The sequence below is a fragment of the Mus musculus genome, chromosome 6 (genome assembly GCF_000001635.26).
Source record: "Mus musculus strain C57BL/6J chromosome 6, GRCm38.p6 C57BL/6J".
Taxonomy (NCBI): Eukaryota; Metazoa; Chordata; class Mammalia; order Rodentia; family Muridae; genus Mus; species Mus musculus.
This window is the reverse complement of record NC_000072.6, coordinates 70,599,713-70,617,141: the sequence shown is the minus strand read 5'-3', so window position 1 is coordinate 70,617,141 and position 17,429 is coordinate 70,599,713. Positions and strand designations below refer to the sequence as shown.

At 39.4% G+C, this 17,429-nt stretch overlaps 1 gene segment (V, D, J or C) and 1 further gene; both read right to left on the bottom strand.

Annotated features, from left to right (window-relative positions):
- Positions 1-17,429, bottom strand: part of Igk (immunoglobulin kappa chain complex) — a 3,171,119-nt gene that overhangs the window by 109,613 nt on the left and 3,044,077 nt on the right.
- On the bottom strand, positions 9,106-9,705 carry Igkv3-7 (immunoglobulin kappa variable 3-7). The segment is given in 2 exon segments: positions 9,106-9,415; positions 9,657-9,705. Coding segments are annotated over 2 exon segments (359 nt in total).

Sequence of the window (17,429 nt, the reverse complement as noted above, 5' to 3'; positions counted from 1 at the left end):
CTCTTGTATTCTGTTACTGATGCTTGCATCTGTGTTTCCAGATTTCTTTCCTAGGGTTTCTATCTCCAGCGTTGTCTCACTTTGTGTTTTCCTTATTGAGTCTACTTCTGTTTTTAGGTCTTTTATGGTTATGTTCAATTCCATCACCTGGTTGGTTGTGTTTTTCTGTTTTTCTTTAAGGATTTCTACCTGTTTGGTTGTGTTTTTCTTTTTTCTTTACCATCATCATGAGATAGACTTTTAAATCTGTGTCTATATTTTTGGGTGTGTTGGTATATCCAGGACTGGCTGAGGTGGGAGTGCTGGATTCTGATCATGGTGAGTGGTCTTGGTTTCTGTTAGTAAGATTCTTACATCTGCCTTTTGCCATCTGGTAATATCTGGAGTTACTTGTTATAGTTGTCTCTTGTTGGAGCTTATTCCTCCCATGATTCTGTTAGCCTCTAACAGCAGACCTGGGAGACTAGCTCTCTCTTGAGTTTCATTGTTCAGATTACTCTCTGCAGGCAAGTTCTCCTCCTGCAGGGAGTGTACACAGATATCCGGCCTTCAGACATGCCTCCTGGCAGAAGATGAAGGCCTGAAATAGGGCCTGTATCAGAAGCTCTCAATTATACCTGTCCCAGAAGCTGTGTAGCTTCTGTTGTCCGTACTTTCACCTGTGCAGACTAGTCTCTGAGAGATCCAGGACCAGAGATGGCTCCCCCAGGTGCTCCGGCAAAGCCCTCCCGGGCGACATGGATAACTCTCCTCTGGCAGGTAAGGTACCCAGATGTCTGGAGCCCGAAATGGGGTCTGCCCCAGAAGCTGTGTAGTTTCTGTAGTCCACACTCTCACCTGTGCAGACTAGCCTCTGAGGGATCTGGGAACCAAGATGGCTGCCCCAGGTGCTTTGGCAAACCCCCCCAGGCAGAGTGGACACCTCTCCTCTGGCAGGGAAGGTGCTGGGATGTCTGGAGCCTGAAACAGGGTCTGCCCCAGAAGCTGTGTCGCTTCTGCCTGTCCTAGAAGCTGTGTAGCTTCTGTACTGAGAATCTGGGCAGACTAGTCTTTGAGGGATCCGGGAACCAAGATGGCTCCCCCAGGTGCTTTCGCAAAGCCCTCCCTCAAGGAGTGGATACCCCTCCTCTGGCAGGGAAGGTGCCCTGATGTCTGGAGCCCGAATCGGGGTCTGCCCCAGAAGCTGTGTTGCTTCTGCCTGACCCAGAAGCTGTGTAGCTTCTGTAGTCCACACACTCATATGTGCAGACTAGTCTCTGAGGAATCCGGGAACCAAGATGGCTCCACCAGGTGCTCTGGCAAAGCCATCCCACAAGGAGTGGATACCCCTCCTCTGGCAGGGAAGGTGTCCAGATGTCTGGAGCCCGAATTGGGGTCTGCCCCAGAAGCTGTGTTGCTTCTGCCTGACCCAGAAGCTGTGTAGCTTCTGTAGTTCACACTCTCATATGTGCAGACTAGTCTCTGAGGAATCCGGGAACCAAGATGGCTCCACCAGGTGCTCTGGCAAAGCCATCCCACAAGGAGTGGATACCCCTCCTCTGGCAGGGAAGGTGTCCAGATGTCTGGAGCCCGAATTGGGGTCTGCCCCAGAACCTGTGTTGCTTCTGCCTGACCCAGAAGCTGTGTAGCTTCTGTAGTTCACACTCTCATATGTGCAGACTAGTCTCTGAGGGATCCGGGAACCAAGATGGCTCCACCAGGTGCTCTGGCAAAGCCCCCAAGCTTCTTTTTGAATGAGAAAAATGCATGTAATTAATGACATCATTTTGATGGTGCTCATTTAGGCCCTACTCTGCCATGGTGGTGGCAGGATCAGACAGGAAACAGGGAGGTCCTATTGTTATTGTTATTATTATCTTCCTAATCTACTTAACCAGAGAGAGTTGTGGTTTTTCAAAGAAAAATGTGTTAGAACATTTAATGTCTTATCATTTAGAAGCAACAAGTCTTACCTTTTTTTCTTTATTAACATGTTAATTTTCCATTAAAGTGAAAGACAATCTTGGACAACATCCTTATTTTAAGCCTCCTCTGGTAGTGTACCTTTATCTATGATAGTTCCTCCTCCTGGATTCGAGTATATTGTGGCAGAGAAAAGGCTTGGCAGTGGGAAGTGAAGTTTCACATTTTTATCTAAAAGCAAGAACCAGAGAGAGGACACTGGGAATGGTGCCAGTCAGTGGCACACATCCTCCAACAAGGCTACAACTCCTAATCCTTCTCAAACATTTCTACCAAAAAACAATACACACTCAAACATGTTTAAAAAAATCCTCAGCTTGTGTTATTCAGCTACAGAAAACAGAATGGAGTATAGGAGAGATGTGAGAGGCACACATCACTTCAGTGAGAATAGAGATGTGAGGACTCATGGTACAGTCATAGAAGGCTGGGTACCTCTCAGCTCTGTGCATTTACTGGTCTTAGTCATTGCTAAGGAGACAACAAAAATAGTTTTTTTTTTTTTTCAGTGACATATAGAGTTTGAGTGAAGAAGCCACAAGATTCCAGATTTTATTTTTCAGATAGTTCTAGACAAGGCCAACCCAGCTCATTTTTCTCTGCTTCAGGTTACTCCCAATTCTCAGACCTCATGGATGCTGCCTCTGGCAACTGTTTCAGGTCTTTGAGAATATCTGAGACCACCCTCTGCTGCCTAAAATACAGATGAGGAAATGAGATTTTGTGAGTGTAATAAACATACAAATTCTGAGTATTCTGAATTCATTCAAAGGGAGATTAACCTGTGTAGGTCTCATTTAATCTGATCAAAGCCTCTAAGGAGAATCTGTTTACTCTTCTGTGCACCTCCTTGTTGGTTTGATTAGTGAGATCCCACAGGTTTGGAAACTTTCAGTGCCTGTGGCACCTTAGGGAAGCTTCTATCTCACAGTTAATCCTAGTATAGCACAGAGGTATAGTTCAGCCACAGAGGTCCAAGGCACACAGCTGGGTGAACATAGTGACTGAGCTGAGAAGGAGATTATTTGAGCATCCAGATAAGATGCAGCCTTGACAGCAACTTTCCTGTAGCCTATGAGACCCTGCACACAGGACCCAAACAACCTGCCCAGACTGTAAGTGTTATAGTCATGAGCCACTGAATTTGTGTAAGTTCATTATACACCAGTAGATAACCAATACAATATAGTTAAATTACTGTGAACTAGGATCATAAGTTTGAAAACGATGGAGTTGTGCATCAGACAAAGTTGCTAAGGATCATTCTATTGTGCTTTCCTACTCTATATGGGGCAGATGAAGAAGACCAAAGAGGGTTCATGTAGAACCAGAGGGTGCCTTGGAAGTAAGCTTTGCATGACTGTGGATGTACATTGTTGCACCTCTAATGTTCATGCATATGCAATGGTAAAAGATAAAAAATGAAATGAAGCTGGGCATGGAGTCGTGTAATCCAGCCATCGGGGGAAGAGGCAGGTGGGTTTCAAATTCATGGATAGTGGGGACCACTTACCTAGTGATCAATTAGTGATTTTCAATTTAGTTCAGGATATATAGTTAAACTTTACAAATCCCTTACCTCCTGCAAGATCGAATCATAAATGAAAGAAAGTAGATAAGAATATGTCCACACATGTGGAAGACATAATAGAAAAATATGTGACTATTAGATATTGACAAAAGTGTCAGGAGCCATGTAGGAAAGGCTAAGGTTAGCAGATGACTTTCCTGCAGATGGCCCACTGGTTTTGATTTGTTTTTTTTTTTTTTTTCTCATCGTTTTTTGTTTTGTCATGGTCTGCAAAAGGTGAGCTCTGAGAGGCAAGATCCAAAGAGACTATCCTGGGATTGCTTCTTGCTATGGATATGCCTCATCTATCACTATTACATAGTCTAGTGATTCCTGACCATTATCCCACTCTATTGGACAGCTTTTCTGCAGAGAATATGAAGGTGAACTTTCACAAATAAATGCTGTTTAATCGAATTAGTGATCTTATAGCATTCCTGATTTGATTCAAATAATTTTAGGAAGTAAGTTGCGAGAGATGGTTTTAGTTGTTTTGCCAGAAATACATAATGAAGTTAGAATCAAGAATAAAATGTGCCCATACCTCATAAAACAGTAATTAAACACTACATAATAAGAAAAACAATGAGCTTTCATAAATTGCACTAAAAATAGATATAGGCTTGTGAAAATTTTTTGTTTGAGGAATAAGCATTCATCTTTAAGAATAATGCCACAGGTTTACACTATGATAAGGCAAGGACATGCAAAAACTATTGATTTGAGTTTATAATGAGCTCATAAAATGAAATGCTTCTTTGAACTTATTGTTCATTCTTGATTCTTGTTATTGTTCTGTTAACTTCCCTTTTATCTATCACTTTAGCTATGAGGTAATTCTTTTTTACATAGAGAACATTTTGTCTGAAAACTATAAAAACATGAACTTCACTCTTGAGAGTCATTTTATTAGCACTTCATTTTATTAACTAAAAAATAGCTTGCTATGGTTCTTTTGAAGTTGCTGATATCTTTTTGACTTAATGTTGCTCTGTCATATGGGTCTAGACACATATCTACGTCTTGAATTTTTTTTTTTTTGAGTATAAGATTTCAAAGCACTCCCCAACGACCTTCTGATTTTTATTTGAATGGATTTCAAGTTCCTCTCTTCTATCTTTGATTCTATCAATTTAGATCTATTTCTTTTTCTATAAGTTAGTTTGCATGCTGTTCTCCTAACTTGTCAAAAAAAAAAAACCCAAAAAGAACCAAACAACAACAACAAAGAAACCAAAACCAAAACCAAAAAACCCCAAACTCTTGGAATAATTCTGTGTGTTGGTATTATCAGCTCCATGTCATTAATATCTGTCCTGATATTTCATCATCTCATGCTCTTGCCTGCCTTTGGGTTTGGCTTGATCTTTTCCTTACACCTTGAAGTTTATGGTCCTTATTTAAAGTCTCTCTGAATTTGACCATTCATGTGAGGTCATTCTGTTTTTCTTATTTTCAAGTTGCCATTTGCAGCCATAAACTCTTCTCTCAGCATCACATAGCTGCATCCAGAAGTGGCTGGGAAGCTGTGCTGTCATTTTCATTTGATTTTAGCAATTGTTTTCTCACTGATTTCTTCAATAAATCAGTATCAATTCAAGAGGATACTGTGCAGTCTCCAATTACTCATGTAGTTCTTTCCTAAGAGATGCCGTCAGTGAAGGAACGAAGGAAGATTTTACCTGACTACTGGAGAACACTAACATGTAAGGGAGAGAATTTAGATAGGTCCTATAACAGTGTCTGTCCAAATATGTGAGGACTGTTTTAGAAATTTGGGTCAATATCATTCAGAAGAGTTGGGTGGTTTGATTGGAAGGATCCTCAAATGCAAACACGTATTTGTCATCACAGTGTAAGGTATGCAGAAAAAGTCACCTTTTAAATTGATGACTGTGAACCATTTTGTCTTCTCAGAGATTTGTGTTCACAAAGGAAAGGAGTTGGGGGCTCCCAGGTAGGTAGGAACTATGGCCTAGCTAATGAGGAGGAGGCCCTTACTAATCTCCACTATTCTTTAGTCTTTTGAACTCCAGCATTGGGATGTTACAGGAACTTTGAGACTCTGTGACTTCAAGTCATCTATTTTGATTTCTCATTCCTTCTAAGATTACAATTTTAGAGCATACTGTCTTTGATGAGGGAATGAAATGGGGTTCTTGAGATGAACATTGACTGGGATGTTAATGGAGGCATTGGAAATTTTTTCTCTGTGTCATTGAAAGACCTGGATTATTAGTTCTTCAACGAGGGACAAGCAAATAGCCTGCTATGCATCCACAAGACTAGTGGGATGGATTTTGGCCAGAATGTCTCTTTCTAGCAGAGGAGCTGTCATGCTTGGTTTCATTAAGTAGTTATGATAGAAGAGTAAATGTTTTACTATGAAGAACAGAGGTTGGGAGATATATGAAAGTAAAAGCTTTTCTGTGATGACTCATGGTATACTAAGAGAGGAGTTGAGAACCAGATTATGAAAAATAATTGAATACCCAGTTTCAGAATTTAGAAGGAGGTTCACCTCCTTCCCCTCAGTGCTCAGAATCATATGCAGCTCCTGGATGATCACGGTGTCTAAGCACCGAGAGCTCACAGCTTAAGAAATTAACAGTGCTGTTGGATCATTTGTGGGGAGGGGTCATGATGCAGAAAATTCTGCTACCAAAGATAGTCTAGTTCGAGTGTTCCCTCTATCACAGTGCATGGGTAATGGCAGTTTCCTTTGCTTGCAAGGGCACTCTTTCTTTTAATTTCTTGACTGTCATCAAATATAGCAGGTAATCTGTAAGGCTATTTAGAAATCCTTAGGCCTTCATGATTGTGAGGTCACTGCCAGGCTGTCACCTTATTCTGTTCTTTTTTGTTGTGCATTCTTCAGAGATCCATTATAAAAGACTGAAATGTCAGTCTTCAGGAGATTATTTAAGGTATGTATTAGTCCAAGGGCTAGTTCATATACCTTCCTTCTAATATCTGGGTTTATTTGTTTATAAATGTATTTGTTTAAATTAGTTTCCCTTTTACAGACTCCATAGAGAGAGATGAGTGGTGCATTAATGTGCCTCTGTGTTTTTTAAAGAAGCCAGAGTGTTTTCGCCCAAGGCTTCGACCTTTAGAAAACAATTTGGGGTAGATTAGATTTGATCTTGGCCCTTGTTAATCCCTTTAGAATATAAGCTTGAAAATATTTATCTTGCTGTTCCAAGAAAATACTGTCATGGACCCATTAAAGGATTTCTGAGGAACTGACCTCCTTTACTGTGGGTTCTCTTTCCCCTTCACAAAAGAACTGGCAAGCTGGACCATAGGATACAAGAAGGTCATCAGCATGAGATTAAGCATCCTAGAAACTACTTGTTTTCCTGGACTTATATTTGTCTGACATAGGACTAACATTATCTTCTTGTAGTTTATATTCATTAACAGGGTGCGGTTTTGGAAAGCTTCAGTATATTGGTCAGGGTCAACTGAAAATCTCTAAATCAGATTTAATTCGATTTAAGTTTTGAAATTTAAGGGGATTTACATTCTGGAGAGCAAAAGTTCACTTGACATTTCCCTGAAGTGGAAAGTAAAGGAGTTGAGGACCACTTGTAGGTGGTTGATTAGAGGAGGTGACCCTCAGAATGAACCTGGAGATAGTGGGCTGGGTCACTTGCAGGGGGCAAACAGAAGATCCCACATATGCTTCTCTCAGAGAAGCATTGAGCAGCACAGATGCAGTACTGGAGGAGGCTAGAAGGGTAGATTCCATGTAACAGTGACTGTCCATAGAGAATTAACTCTCCCAGGAAAGCAAAACATATTTACATAGAGGGGGTCTGAGATCATTTTCCAGCTCATGGCTGGATCGTTCTAGTTGGATGGTAGTATTATAATTAGTACTTCTCTTAGGAGGCCATTTTCTCTCTTTTCTAGTCTATTCGCACAGAAAACGATAGTATAGGAAAAAAGCACTTCTCCATTAGGGATATAGATCCAAGGACTATTTAGCACTTTAGAAAGGTCCAAGTTGATGAGAGCTCATTGCATCACTGCAAAGAGAAGGAAGGTATCCATTAAGTCCTCTCTTCCCCTGGATACCATGTATGGAATGTTCCCTGATGACACCTTATCTCAAACAATGTGGAATTTGAGGACCAACACCGTGTTGTTCTTTGTTATATTCACTCACATATTTCATACACCATACACAAAAGACAAAGAAAGAAAGAAAGATAGAAAAGAACAAAAGAAAAGGGTAGGAAGACATTGAACACAAATATAGAAACTTAAAAATGAAAAATATTTGATCAAGAGAAAAGGAAAATCAATAAATCTGATATTAAAACTTAATTTGGAGATGGACACAGAGATAGTGGAACAAATTAAGGAAATAACTGTAGCATAGCCTATGTTTCTAAGAAACTATAGTAGGCTGTTTGTGAGGGCAAGCAAATAAATGCAATTGGAGAATAAACACACTGGCATGAGAATGTCAGCCTGTATCTTAAAGATTAACTGACAAACTTGACTACTCAATGCTCTTTTTAACTTAAATGAAGGACAACTATGCTTCCATCAAGTCTTCCATTGCTTTAGGGAAAAAGGGGTTACTAAATCTAAAGGAGTACCTTATAGATGGCAGATCAGAGGTGAATAAATGAGTTAGCAGTTCAGAGCACTACTTGTTCTTGCAGAATTCCCCAGTTTGTTTTCCAGCTCACATCAACTACCTCAAAACCTCCTGTATCTCAGGCTCCCTGGTATCTGATGCCCTCTTCTGACTTCTATGAGCACTCACACTTGCACCCCTCCCCCATATACACAATTTAAAATGAAAATAAATGATTAAAGGAAAAGAAATAGTACCCAAGGCTGGCACGGTTGCTCCGTTGCTCACCCTGTCCCAGGAAGCACGCTCACAGAAGACTGATGACGTGAGTGTGGTTCCCAGACTGGACCTGGTGGAAAGAAAGAACTAAATTCTTCAGGTTATCCTTTCATAGACACATACACACACACACACACACACACACACACACACACACACACACACACACACTCCCACACCATACACAAACACACTCCCACATACACATACACACACACACACAAACATACACACACAAACATAACACAGTAAGTATCTTAGATTAACACTATTTTTCAGTGATATAATTTGTATTTCTTAACCCTTTCTATCTGCAGAATTATAAATAAGAGACAGTAAATCCTCAGTGACTGGAAAGTCAATGGAGGATGCTGAGGATGTTGGGAATAGACAGAAATGTGGTCAGAGAGTAAGGGGAGAGGGAAAATTATCCAAACATAAATATGTGTTAATAAAAATTTAAATGACAAAAACATTTAAAACAATCATATATTTTGTTGGGAAATAATTAAATTAGAAAGCATGAAGGATGGGACACACATACATATCTGTTCATAAGACTTGTATCATTGTTTGAGATATTTTTCCAAACAAGCCTATAGCTCTGTTTTGAGATGTTAGAGAGTAAGAGAGAACTGAGAGACTGAGCCTCAGTGAGCTGCAACCCCAGGAGGTTTTTGTTCAGCCCTGGAGCACTGTGGGAGGAATCTCCCAACTGTGCTGACAGTAATATGTTGCAGTATCCTCCTCCTCCACAGGATGGATGTTGAGGGTGAAGTCTGTCCCAGACCCACTGCCACTGAACCTGGCAGGGACCCCAGATTCTAGGTTGGATGCATACTTGATGAGGAGTTTGGGTGGCTGTCCTGGTTTCTGTTGGTACCAGTGCATATAACTATAGCTAGATGTACTGACACTTTGGCTGGCCCTGCATGAGATGGTGGCCCTCTGCCCCAGAGATACAGCTAAGGAAGCAGGAGACTGTGTCAGCACAATGTCACCAGTGGAACCTGGAATGATAAACACAAAGATTATTTTTATATATCTTTAAAAGCCTTCACAGCAGAGGACCTTTTCATTTAAATTTTTAAGAATAATTTTGGACATCACTCTGAGAAAATGGAAAATTCAGGGGACTGGGGAAACTTAAAACCAGTGACAAATGCCCTAATTATAGTGATCAAGAACAGAGAGGCATGGAGCATCATAATGGCCACAGAGGTTGCTCATAACACTTATCTGTACCCTCACCTGGAACCCAGAGCAGCAGCACCCATAGCAGGAGTGTGTCTGTCTCCATCTCTGAGAGCTAGAAGAGAGGATGCTTCTTAGCTTCCTGGCAGCTGCCCTTAAAGAATTCTGGGATGTTGTATAATGACTCCATATGCAAATCAGCTCAGCAGAGTGTATACTGTTGGTCAAAGGGCACCTGCTCCTCTTTCACCCACAGGGAGTTGGTTTCAGCAGAAAACGTACTAGAGCATCACATGTGTCTTAAAGGACCCTTCTAAATACAGGTCTTTTTTGAGACACGATTTCTCTATCTATTCTTGGTTGTCCTGTAGCTCACACTGTAGACCAGATCCTCTTGTATCTGCCTCTTGAGTGCTGGCATTAAAAGTTTGTACCACACCACCCAGGTTTTCCTTGTAGTCTACTCTATTAAATATTTACCCTCTAGCCTTTTTGAGGTGTGAGGCAGGGTAGTGCTTTGTGGCTGAATTATATAGAGAATGTAAGTTATTTCAAGAACTTTATCTCTCAATTTTTACACACTCAAATTAAAGCATTATCTGAAAGGGAATAGAGAAAAATGATTCAATGAAGAAAAGTAACATAATTCTTGGCATGCTACCTTATTTTTTTAGATCCATGTTTTAGAATTGTGTGTATGATGTGTCTTTTTATGCTTGTATATTTGTTCATGTTCATATTTGAAGGCAACTTCTCTGGCCATGGTATGTTGGTCAAGATCAGAAGACAAGTTTGAGTGTAGATCTGAAGCAAGGAACAGATGAAATGCTTTTTAGGCTAGACTCTTGTGGGGATTCTCTTGTTTCCTTTCATCTATCATCTTGCCACAACATTACTCGAAATACAGTCCATGCTGGTGCTACATATGACTTTTTGTGGGTACCTGGGATGTGAGCCAGGTCCTCACATCTATGTGATAAGCACTTTGCCCACAGAGCAACCCTGTCAGCCGATTGTCTTCAGGTAAACCAGTGAGAGGAATGCTTTTTTACTGAACAGAAATAATACTGCAAGAAATGTAGGAGTTCAAAAATGAAGAAAAGAAACATGTAAAGAAGATGTGTCCAGATACTTCATTTTTGAAAACATCCAAGATTATTAAAAGAGAGATATCTTTTGTTTTGTCATGGCGATAAAAAGCTAATGAATATAATTCACTATTCTTTTCCCAAGAATTTGTAAGATAGACAGATAGATGAACAGATAAATAGAAAAAGAAGTGAATATTTCTTCATATCCTCAGATTGCTGCCTCCTTTCTAGGTTTAATTAGTCAGAAGGATGGATTCCTAGCAAGATTTTAAGATGTGATGTGACACTGTAGTATTTTAATTAAGCAACAAAATAAAGTTGTAAGCATCGTTATGATACTTACAACTTATGATAAGAAGGAACAGTAAGAAGCACTTAAATCTGAAGAATAGGAAGAAAGGAGGAAGGCAAGAAGGAAGAAGAGGAAAAGAAGGACCAGTGAAGAGGAAAGGAGAAAGAATGAGAAAGAAAGGAGTGATCTAAGAGGGAGGATGAAGGAAAGATTGGCAATTTTCTCGTCTTTAGCTTACGCACACTATTCCTTTTTTCAGGTCTCTGCAATCTAGAGATGGATCCTTTTGTTTCATTATGCACATTCACTGTACTGAATCAGCTACAGTTCAAAGATGAGATAAACAGGGCAAAACAAACACACAATCCATGATATTAAGTTCTTCTTCATATTTTACCTTCCTTTTTGAGGTATGCTTAATTTTAGTTGATTTTTGTATTCAAAATTAGAATGTTGACCTGTTATAACGTGGGAAGTTGGGCGATATTTCTCATTTATGCCCAGAATAAAAACTACCTCTATATTATGCAATATATATTATCCATGCCAAGGGCCATACATTTTAAATATCCCCATATCTTATAATTATTACCTTAAGGCTGGTTATTGTTGGTGGAAGACAATAATAAATATTTCTGATGTTATTCTACTGATTCTATGAGCTGCCCCCATAGCTCTTGATGCTCTTGCCTTGCCTTGTATATAGCATCAAGAACTGCACTTCTGCTAGGTATGAAGATGCACTCTAGTATTCCAAACATGTAACAAGCTGAGACAGGAGGATCTTGAGATTGCAGCTCTCTAGGACACATAAGTTGGGTTACACAGATGACCAAATCTTCTGCCCAGCTCCAAACCCACATTTTCATCTATTTTTGCTCATAGTCCTGCTAATACATATTATTATTTATAACATCTTTTCTCTCTCTCTCTCTCTCTCTTTTTAAAATTAACTTCTAACTTAGCTTTCTATTCATTTATATTGGTACTTTTCCTTCAGTGCAGCAGAACGGCCCTCTCACCATGAAAGGAAATCTTCTGTCCTTAAATCCTGATGGTGGAATAACACTTGGCTCATATATTTGTACATGTCAGGCTTAAGAATTCTATAGGGCTTAACACAGAGTCATGGTTCAATTCTTGCTTTTTTTTTGTTGGTTTTTTTTTTGTTTTTTGTTTGTTTTGTTTTTTTTAAATTAAACCTCAAAGTAGTTTTAATTTTTACTTCCTTGATAGATAAGAAAGTTTAACTCTTTTAAAAAAATATTTACTTGCTATTTCTATTTCTTCTTTTGAGTAGCACCAGCTAAGTTCTTTTTTTTAAATTGATATTTTATTTTATTTACATTTCAAACGTTATCTACTTTCCAGGTTTCCCCTCTCTAAACCCTCTATCCCATTCTCCCCTTACCCTGCTTTGAGGGTGTTCCTCCAACAACCTACCCACTCCTGCCTCACTGCCTTAGCATTCCTCTACAGTGGGGCATTAAGTTTTCACAGGTCCAAAGGTCTCCCCTCCCATTATGCCAGGTAAGACCCCTTCAGCTCCTTCAGTCTTTTCCCTAACTCCTCCATTACAGTCGATATGCTCATTTGGATGGTCGGCTGTGAGCATCCACATCTGTATTTGTCAGGATCTGGCAGAGCCTCTGAGGAGACAGCTGTGTCAGTCTCCTGTCAGCAAGAACTTCCTGGCATCAGCAATAGTGCTTGGGTTTGGTGTTTGCATGTGGGATGGATCCCCAGGTTGGGTAGTCTCTGGATATCCTTTCCTTCAATCCCTGCTGTACTCTTGTCCCTGTATTTCCATTAGACAGGAACAATTCCGGGTTAAAAATTTTTATATGGGTGGGTGGCCCCATCCCTCAACTAGGGGGGGCATGCCTAACCTCTAGATATGGTTTTGACAGGTTCTCCCTCCCCTTTGTAGGGTATTTCAGTTAATGTCATCCCTGTGAAGTCCTGGAACCTCTTACTTTCCTGGCATCTAGAACCTTTTGGTTGCTACACCCACTCTCCTCTCCCCTATTGCTATATAACTCTGTTCAATCTTCTGTCTCTCTGTACATCTCCTCAATTTCTTCCCATACCTGATTCTTCACCTCTATCCCCCCTCCCCATCTTCTCTTTCTCTCAATTCCCTCCCAACCTCTCCTTCCCTTTATTATTTTGTCCCCCCTTCTAAGTAGGACTGAGGCAACCATTCTTTGGTCTTTCTTCTTCTTGATTTTCCTGTGGTCTGTGAGTCTATTCCATGCTCTTTGCCTAATATCTACTCATCAGTGAGTATGTACCATGTGTGTTCTTTTGTTAGTGATTTACCTCACTCAGGATGATATTTTCTAGATTCATCCACTTTTCTGCTAATTTCATCAAGTAGTTGTTTTTAATAGCTGATTAAGCCTTCCCATTGCCATCTGCACCCTGAAGCTAATGCTCTTCCACAGCCCTCTGTATACAGGACCCACCAGGAGAGAGCTGGTCTCACAGGACTGCTCTCACTCCTCCTCTCAGAGGTGGGATCACCATTTTCTCTCTAATAACTGTTCGGAGTAGGACCAGTCATCAGTGCACAGAGCACAGGTACAGTGAAGTGTCTGGGATAGGATCCTTCCCTTCACCATCTGCAGTTGGAAGCTAAGGCTCTTCCACAGCACTCTAGACACAGAGCTGGTCTCACAAGAGTTCAAACAGAGGCTTATAGGCCCACAGGAGGGACAAGCTCCATCCAGAGACAACAAGCCCAACTAACAGCAGAGATAACCAGATGGTCAAAGGCAAGTGGAAGAATCTTATCAAAAACCAAGGTTACTTGGTATTATCAGAACACAGTTCTCCTATCAAATCAAGTCATGGATACCGCAACACACTGGAAAAGCAAGATTTGGATTTAAAATCACATTTAATGATGCTGATAGAGGACTTTAAGAAGGACATAAATAACTCCCTTATAGAAACACAGAAGAACATAGGTAAACAGGTAGAAGCTCCTACAGAGGAAACAGGAAACTTCCTTAATGAATTACAGAAACGCACAATCAATCAGGTGAAGGAATTGAACAAAACCATCCAGGATCTAAAAATGGAAGTAGAAACAATAAAGAAATTACCAAGAGAGACAACTCTGCAGATAGAAAATCTAGGAAAGAGATAAGAAATCATAGATACAAGCATTACCAACTGAATACAAGAGATAGAAGAGAGAATCTCAGGTGTAGAAGACACCATAGAAAACATTGACACAACAGTCAAAGAAAATGTAGAAAGCAAGAGGTCCTAACACAAAACATCCAGGGAATTCAGCACACAATGAGAAGAACAAACCTAAGGATAATAGGTATAGAAGAGAGAACAGTTTCCCAAATTAAAGGGCCAGGAAATATCAACTAAATTATAAAACAAAACTTCCCTAACTTAAAGAAAGAGATGCCCATGAACATACAAGAAGCATACAGAACTCCAAATAGATTGAACCAGAAATTACTCCTGTCACATAATAATCAAAACACCAAGTGCATAAGACAAAGAAAGAATATTAAAAGCAGTAAGGGCAAATAGTAAAGTAACATAAAAGGCAGATTTGTCAGAATTACTCCAGACTTCTTGCCAGAGAGAACGAAAGCCAGAAGGTCAAGGGCAGATGTAATACAGACCCTAAGAGAACACAAATGGCAGCCCAGGCTACTATCCCCAGCAAAACTCTAAATTACCATAGATGGAGAATCCAAGATATTCCATGACAAATACAAATTAACATAGAATCTTTCCATAAATCTAGCCCTTCAAAGGATAATAAATGGAAAACTCCAACACAAAGAGGAAAACTAAACCCTAGAAAAAGCAAGAAAATAATCTTCTTTTAACAAACCAGAAAGAATATAGGCATATAGACACAGTTTTACCTCTAACAACAAAAATATCAGGAAGCAACAATCACTATTACTTAATATCTCTTAATATCAGTGGACTCAATTCCCCAACAAAATACTTAGACTAACATACTGTATATGAAATAGGATCCAGTATTTTGCTGTATACAGGAAACCCACCTCAGTGATAAAGACAGACACTATCTCAGAGTAAAAGCCTGTGAAACAATTTTCTAAGCAAATGGTCCCAGGAAATAAGCTAGAGTAACCATTCTAACATTGAATAAAATCGACATTCAACCTAAAGTTATCAAAAAAGATAAGGAAGCATACTTCAAACTCATTAAAGGAAAGATCTACCACAATGAAGTTTCAATTATGAACTTCTATGTTATGATTGCAAGGGCACTTACATTCATAAAAGAAACTTTACTAAAGCTCCAAGCATGGGTTGCACACTTCACAATAATAGTGGGAGACTTCAACACCCCATTCTCAGCAATGGACAGATCATGGAAACAGAAAGTAAACAGATACAGTGAAACTAACAGAAGTTATGAAACAAATGGATTTAACAGATATCTATAGAACATTTCATCCTTAAAAGGATATACCTTCTTCTCAGCACCTCATAGTACCTTTTCTAAAATTGACCATATAATCAGTCACAAAACAGGCCTCAACATATACAAAAAGAATGAAATAATCCCATGCACCCTATCAGAACACCATGGAATAAGGCTGGTCTTCAATAACAACAAAAAACAATAGAAAGCCTACATACATGTGGAAGCTGAGCAACAGTCTACTCAATGTTAAGTTGTTCAAAGCAGAAATGAAGAAAGAAATTAAAGATTTTTAAAGATTATACTGAAAAGGATACCACAACATACCCCAAATTATGGGACACAATGAAAACAGTGCTAACAGGAAAACCCATAGCTCTAATTGTGTCCAAAATGAAACTGGAGAGAGCATACACTAGCAGGTTGACAGAAAATCTGAAAGCTCTAGAACAAAAAGAAGTGAATATACACAAGAGGAGTAGACGGCAGTAATAATCAAACTTAGGGCTGAAATCAACCAAGTAGAAACAAAGAGAACAATACAAAGAACCAACCAAACCAGGAGCTGGTTCTTTGAGAAAAATCTACAAAAATAGATAAATCTTTAGCCAGAATAACCAAGGGCACAGAGACAGTATTCAAATCAACAAAATCAGAAATGCAAAGGGAGACATAACAAGAGAAATTGAGGAAATCCAAAATATCATCAGATTCTACTATAAAAACCTATACTCAACACAAGTGGAAAATCTGGATGAAGTGGACAATTTCCTAGAGAGATAGCAGGTACTAAATTTTAATCAGGATCAGAAAAATGATCTAATCAGTCCCTTATTTCCTAAAGAAGTTGAAGTTGTCATTAATAGTTTCTGAACCAAAAAAAGCCAAGGACCAGATGGGTTTAGTGCATAGTTCTGTCAGACCTTCAAAGAAATCCTAATACCAATACTATTTAAACTATTCCACAAAATAGAGACAGAAGGAATACTACCCAATTTGTTCTAAGAAGCCACAATTACTCTGATACCAGATGATCATTTCATTAGATGTTGAGAAATCATGTGACAAAATTTAACACCCTTTCATGAAAAAGTCTTAAAAAGATCAGGAATTAAAGGCCCATACCTAAAAATAGTAAAAGCAATATATAGCAAACCAGAGCCAACATCAAACTAAATGGAGAGAAACTTGAAGAAATCCCACTACAATCAGTTACTCGACAAGGCTGCCCATTCTCTCCCTACCTATTCAGTACAATACTTGAAATCCTAGCCAGATCAATTAGACAACAAAAGGGGGTCAAAGGGATGCAATTTGGAAAGGAAGAAGTCAAAATAACACTATTTGCAGATGATATGATAGTATACTTATGGGGCCAAAAAAGGAGCTAAAATCATCCAGTGGAAAAAAGACAGCATTTTGAACAAATGGTGCTGGTTTAATTGGTGGTTAGTACTATGTCCAATTTTATGAGGAGCCTCCAAACTGATTTCCAGAGTTGTTGTACCAGCTTGCAATCCTACCAACAATGGAGGAGTGTTTTTCTTTCTCCTCATCCTCACCAGCATCTGCTGTCACCTGAGTTTTTGATCTTAGCCATTCTGACTGGTGTGAGGTGGAATCTCAGGGTTGTTTTGATTTGCATTTGCCTGATGATTAAGGATGTTGAACATTTTTTTTAGGTGCATTTCAGCCATTTTGTATTCCTCAGTTGAGAATTCTTGGTCTAGCTCTGTACCCCATTTTTAATAGGATTATTTGGTTCTCTGGAGTTTATATTTTTGAGTTCTTTGTTTATATTGGATATTAGCCCTCTATCAGATGTTGGATTGGTAAAGATCTTTTCCAAATCTGTTGGTTGTTGTTTTGTCCTATTGACAGTGTGTTTTACATTACAGAAGCTTTGCAATTTTATGAGGTCCCATTTGTCAATTCTTGATTTTAGAGCATAAGCTATTGGTGTTCTGTTCAGGAAATTTTCCCCTGTGGCCATGTGTTTGAAGCTCTTACCC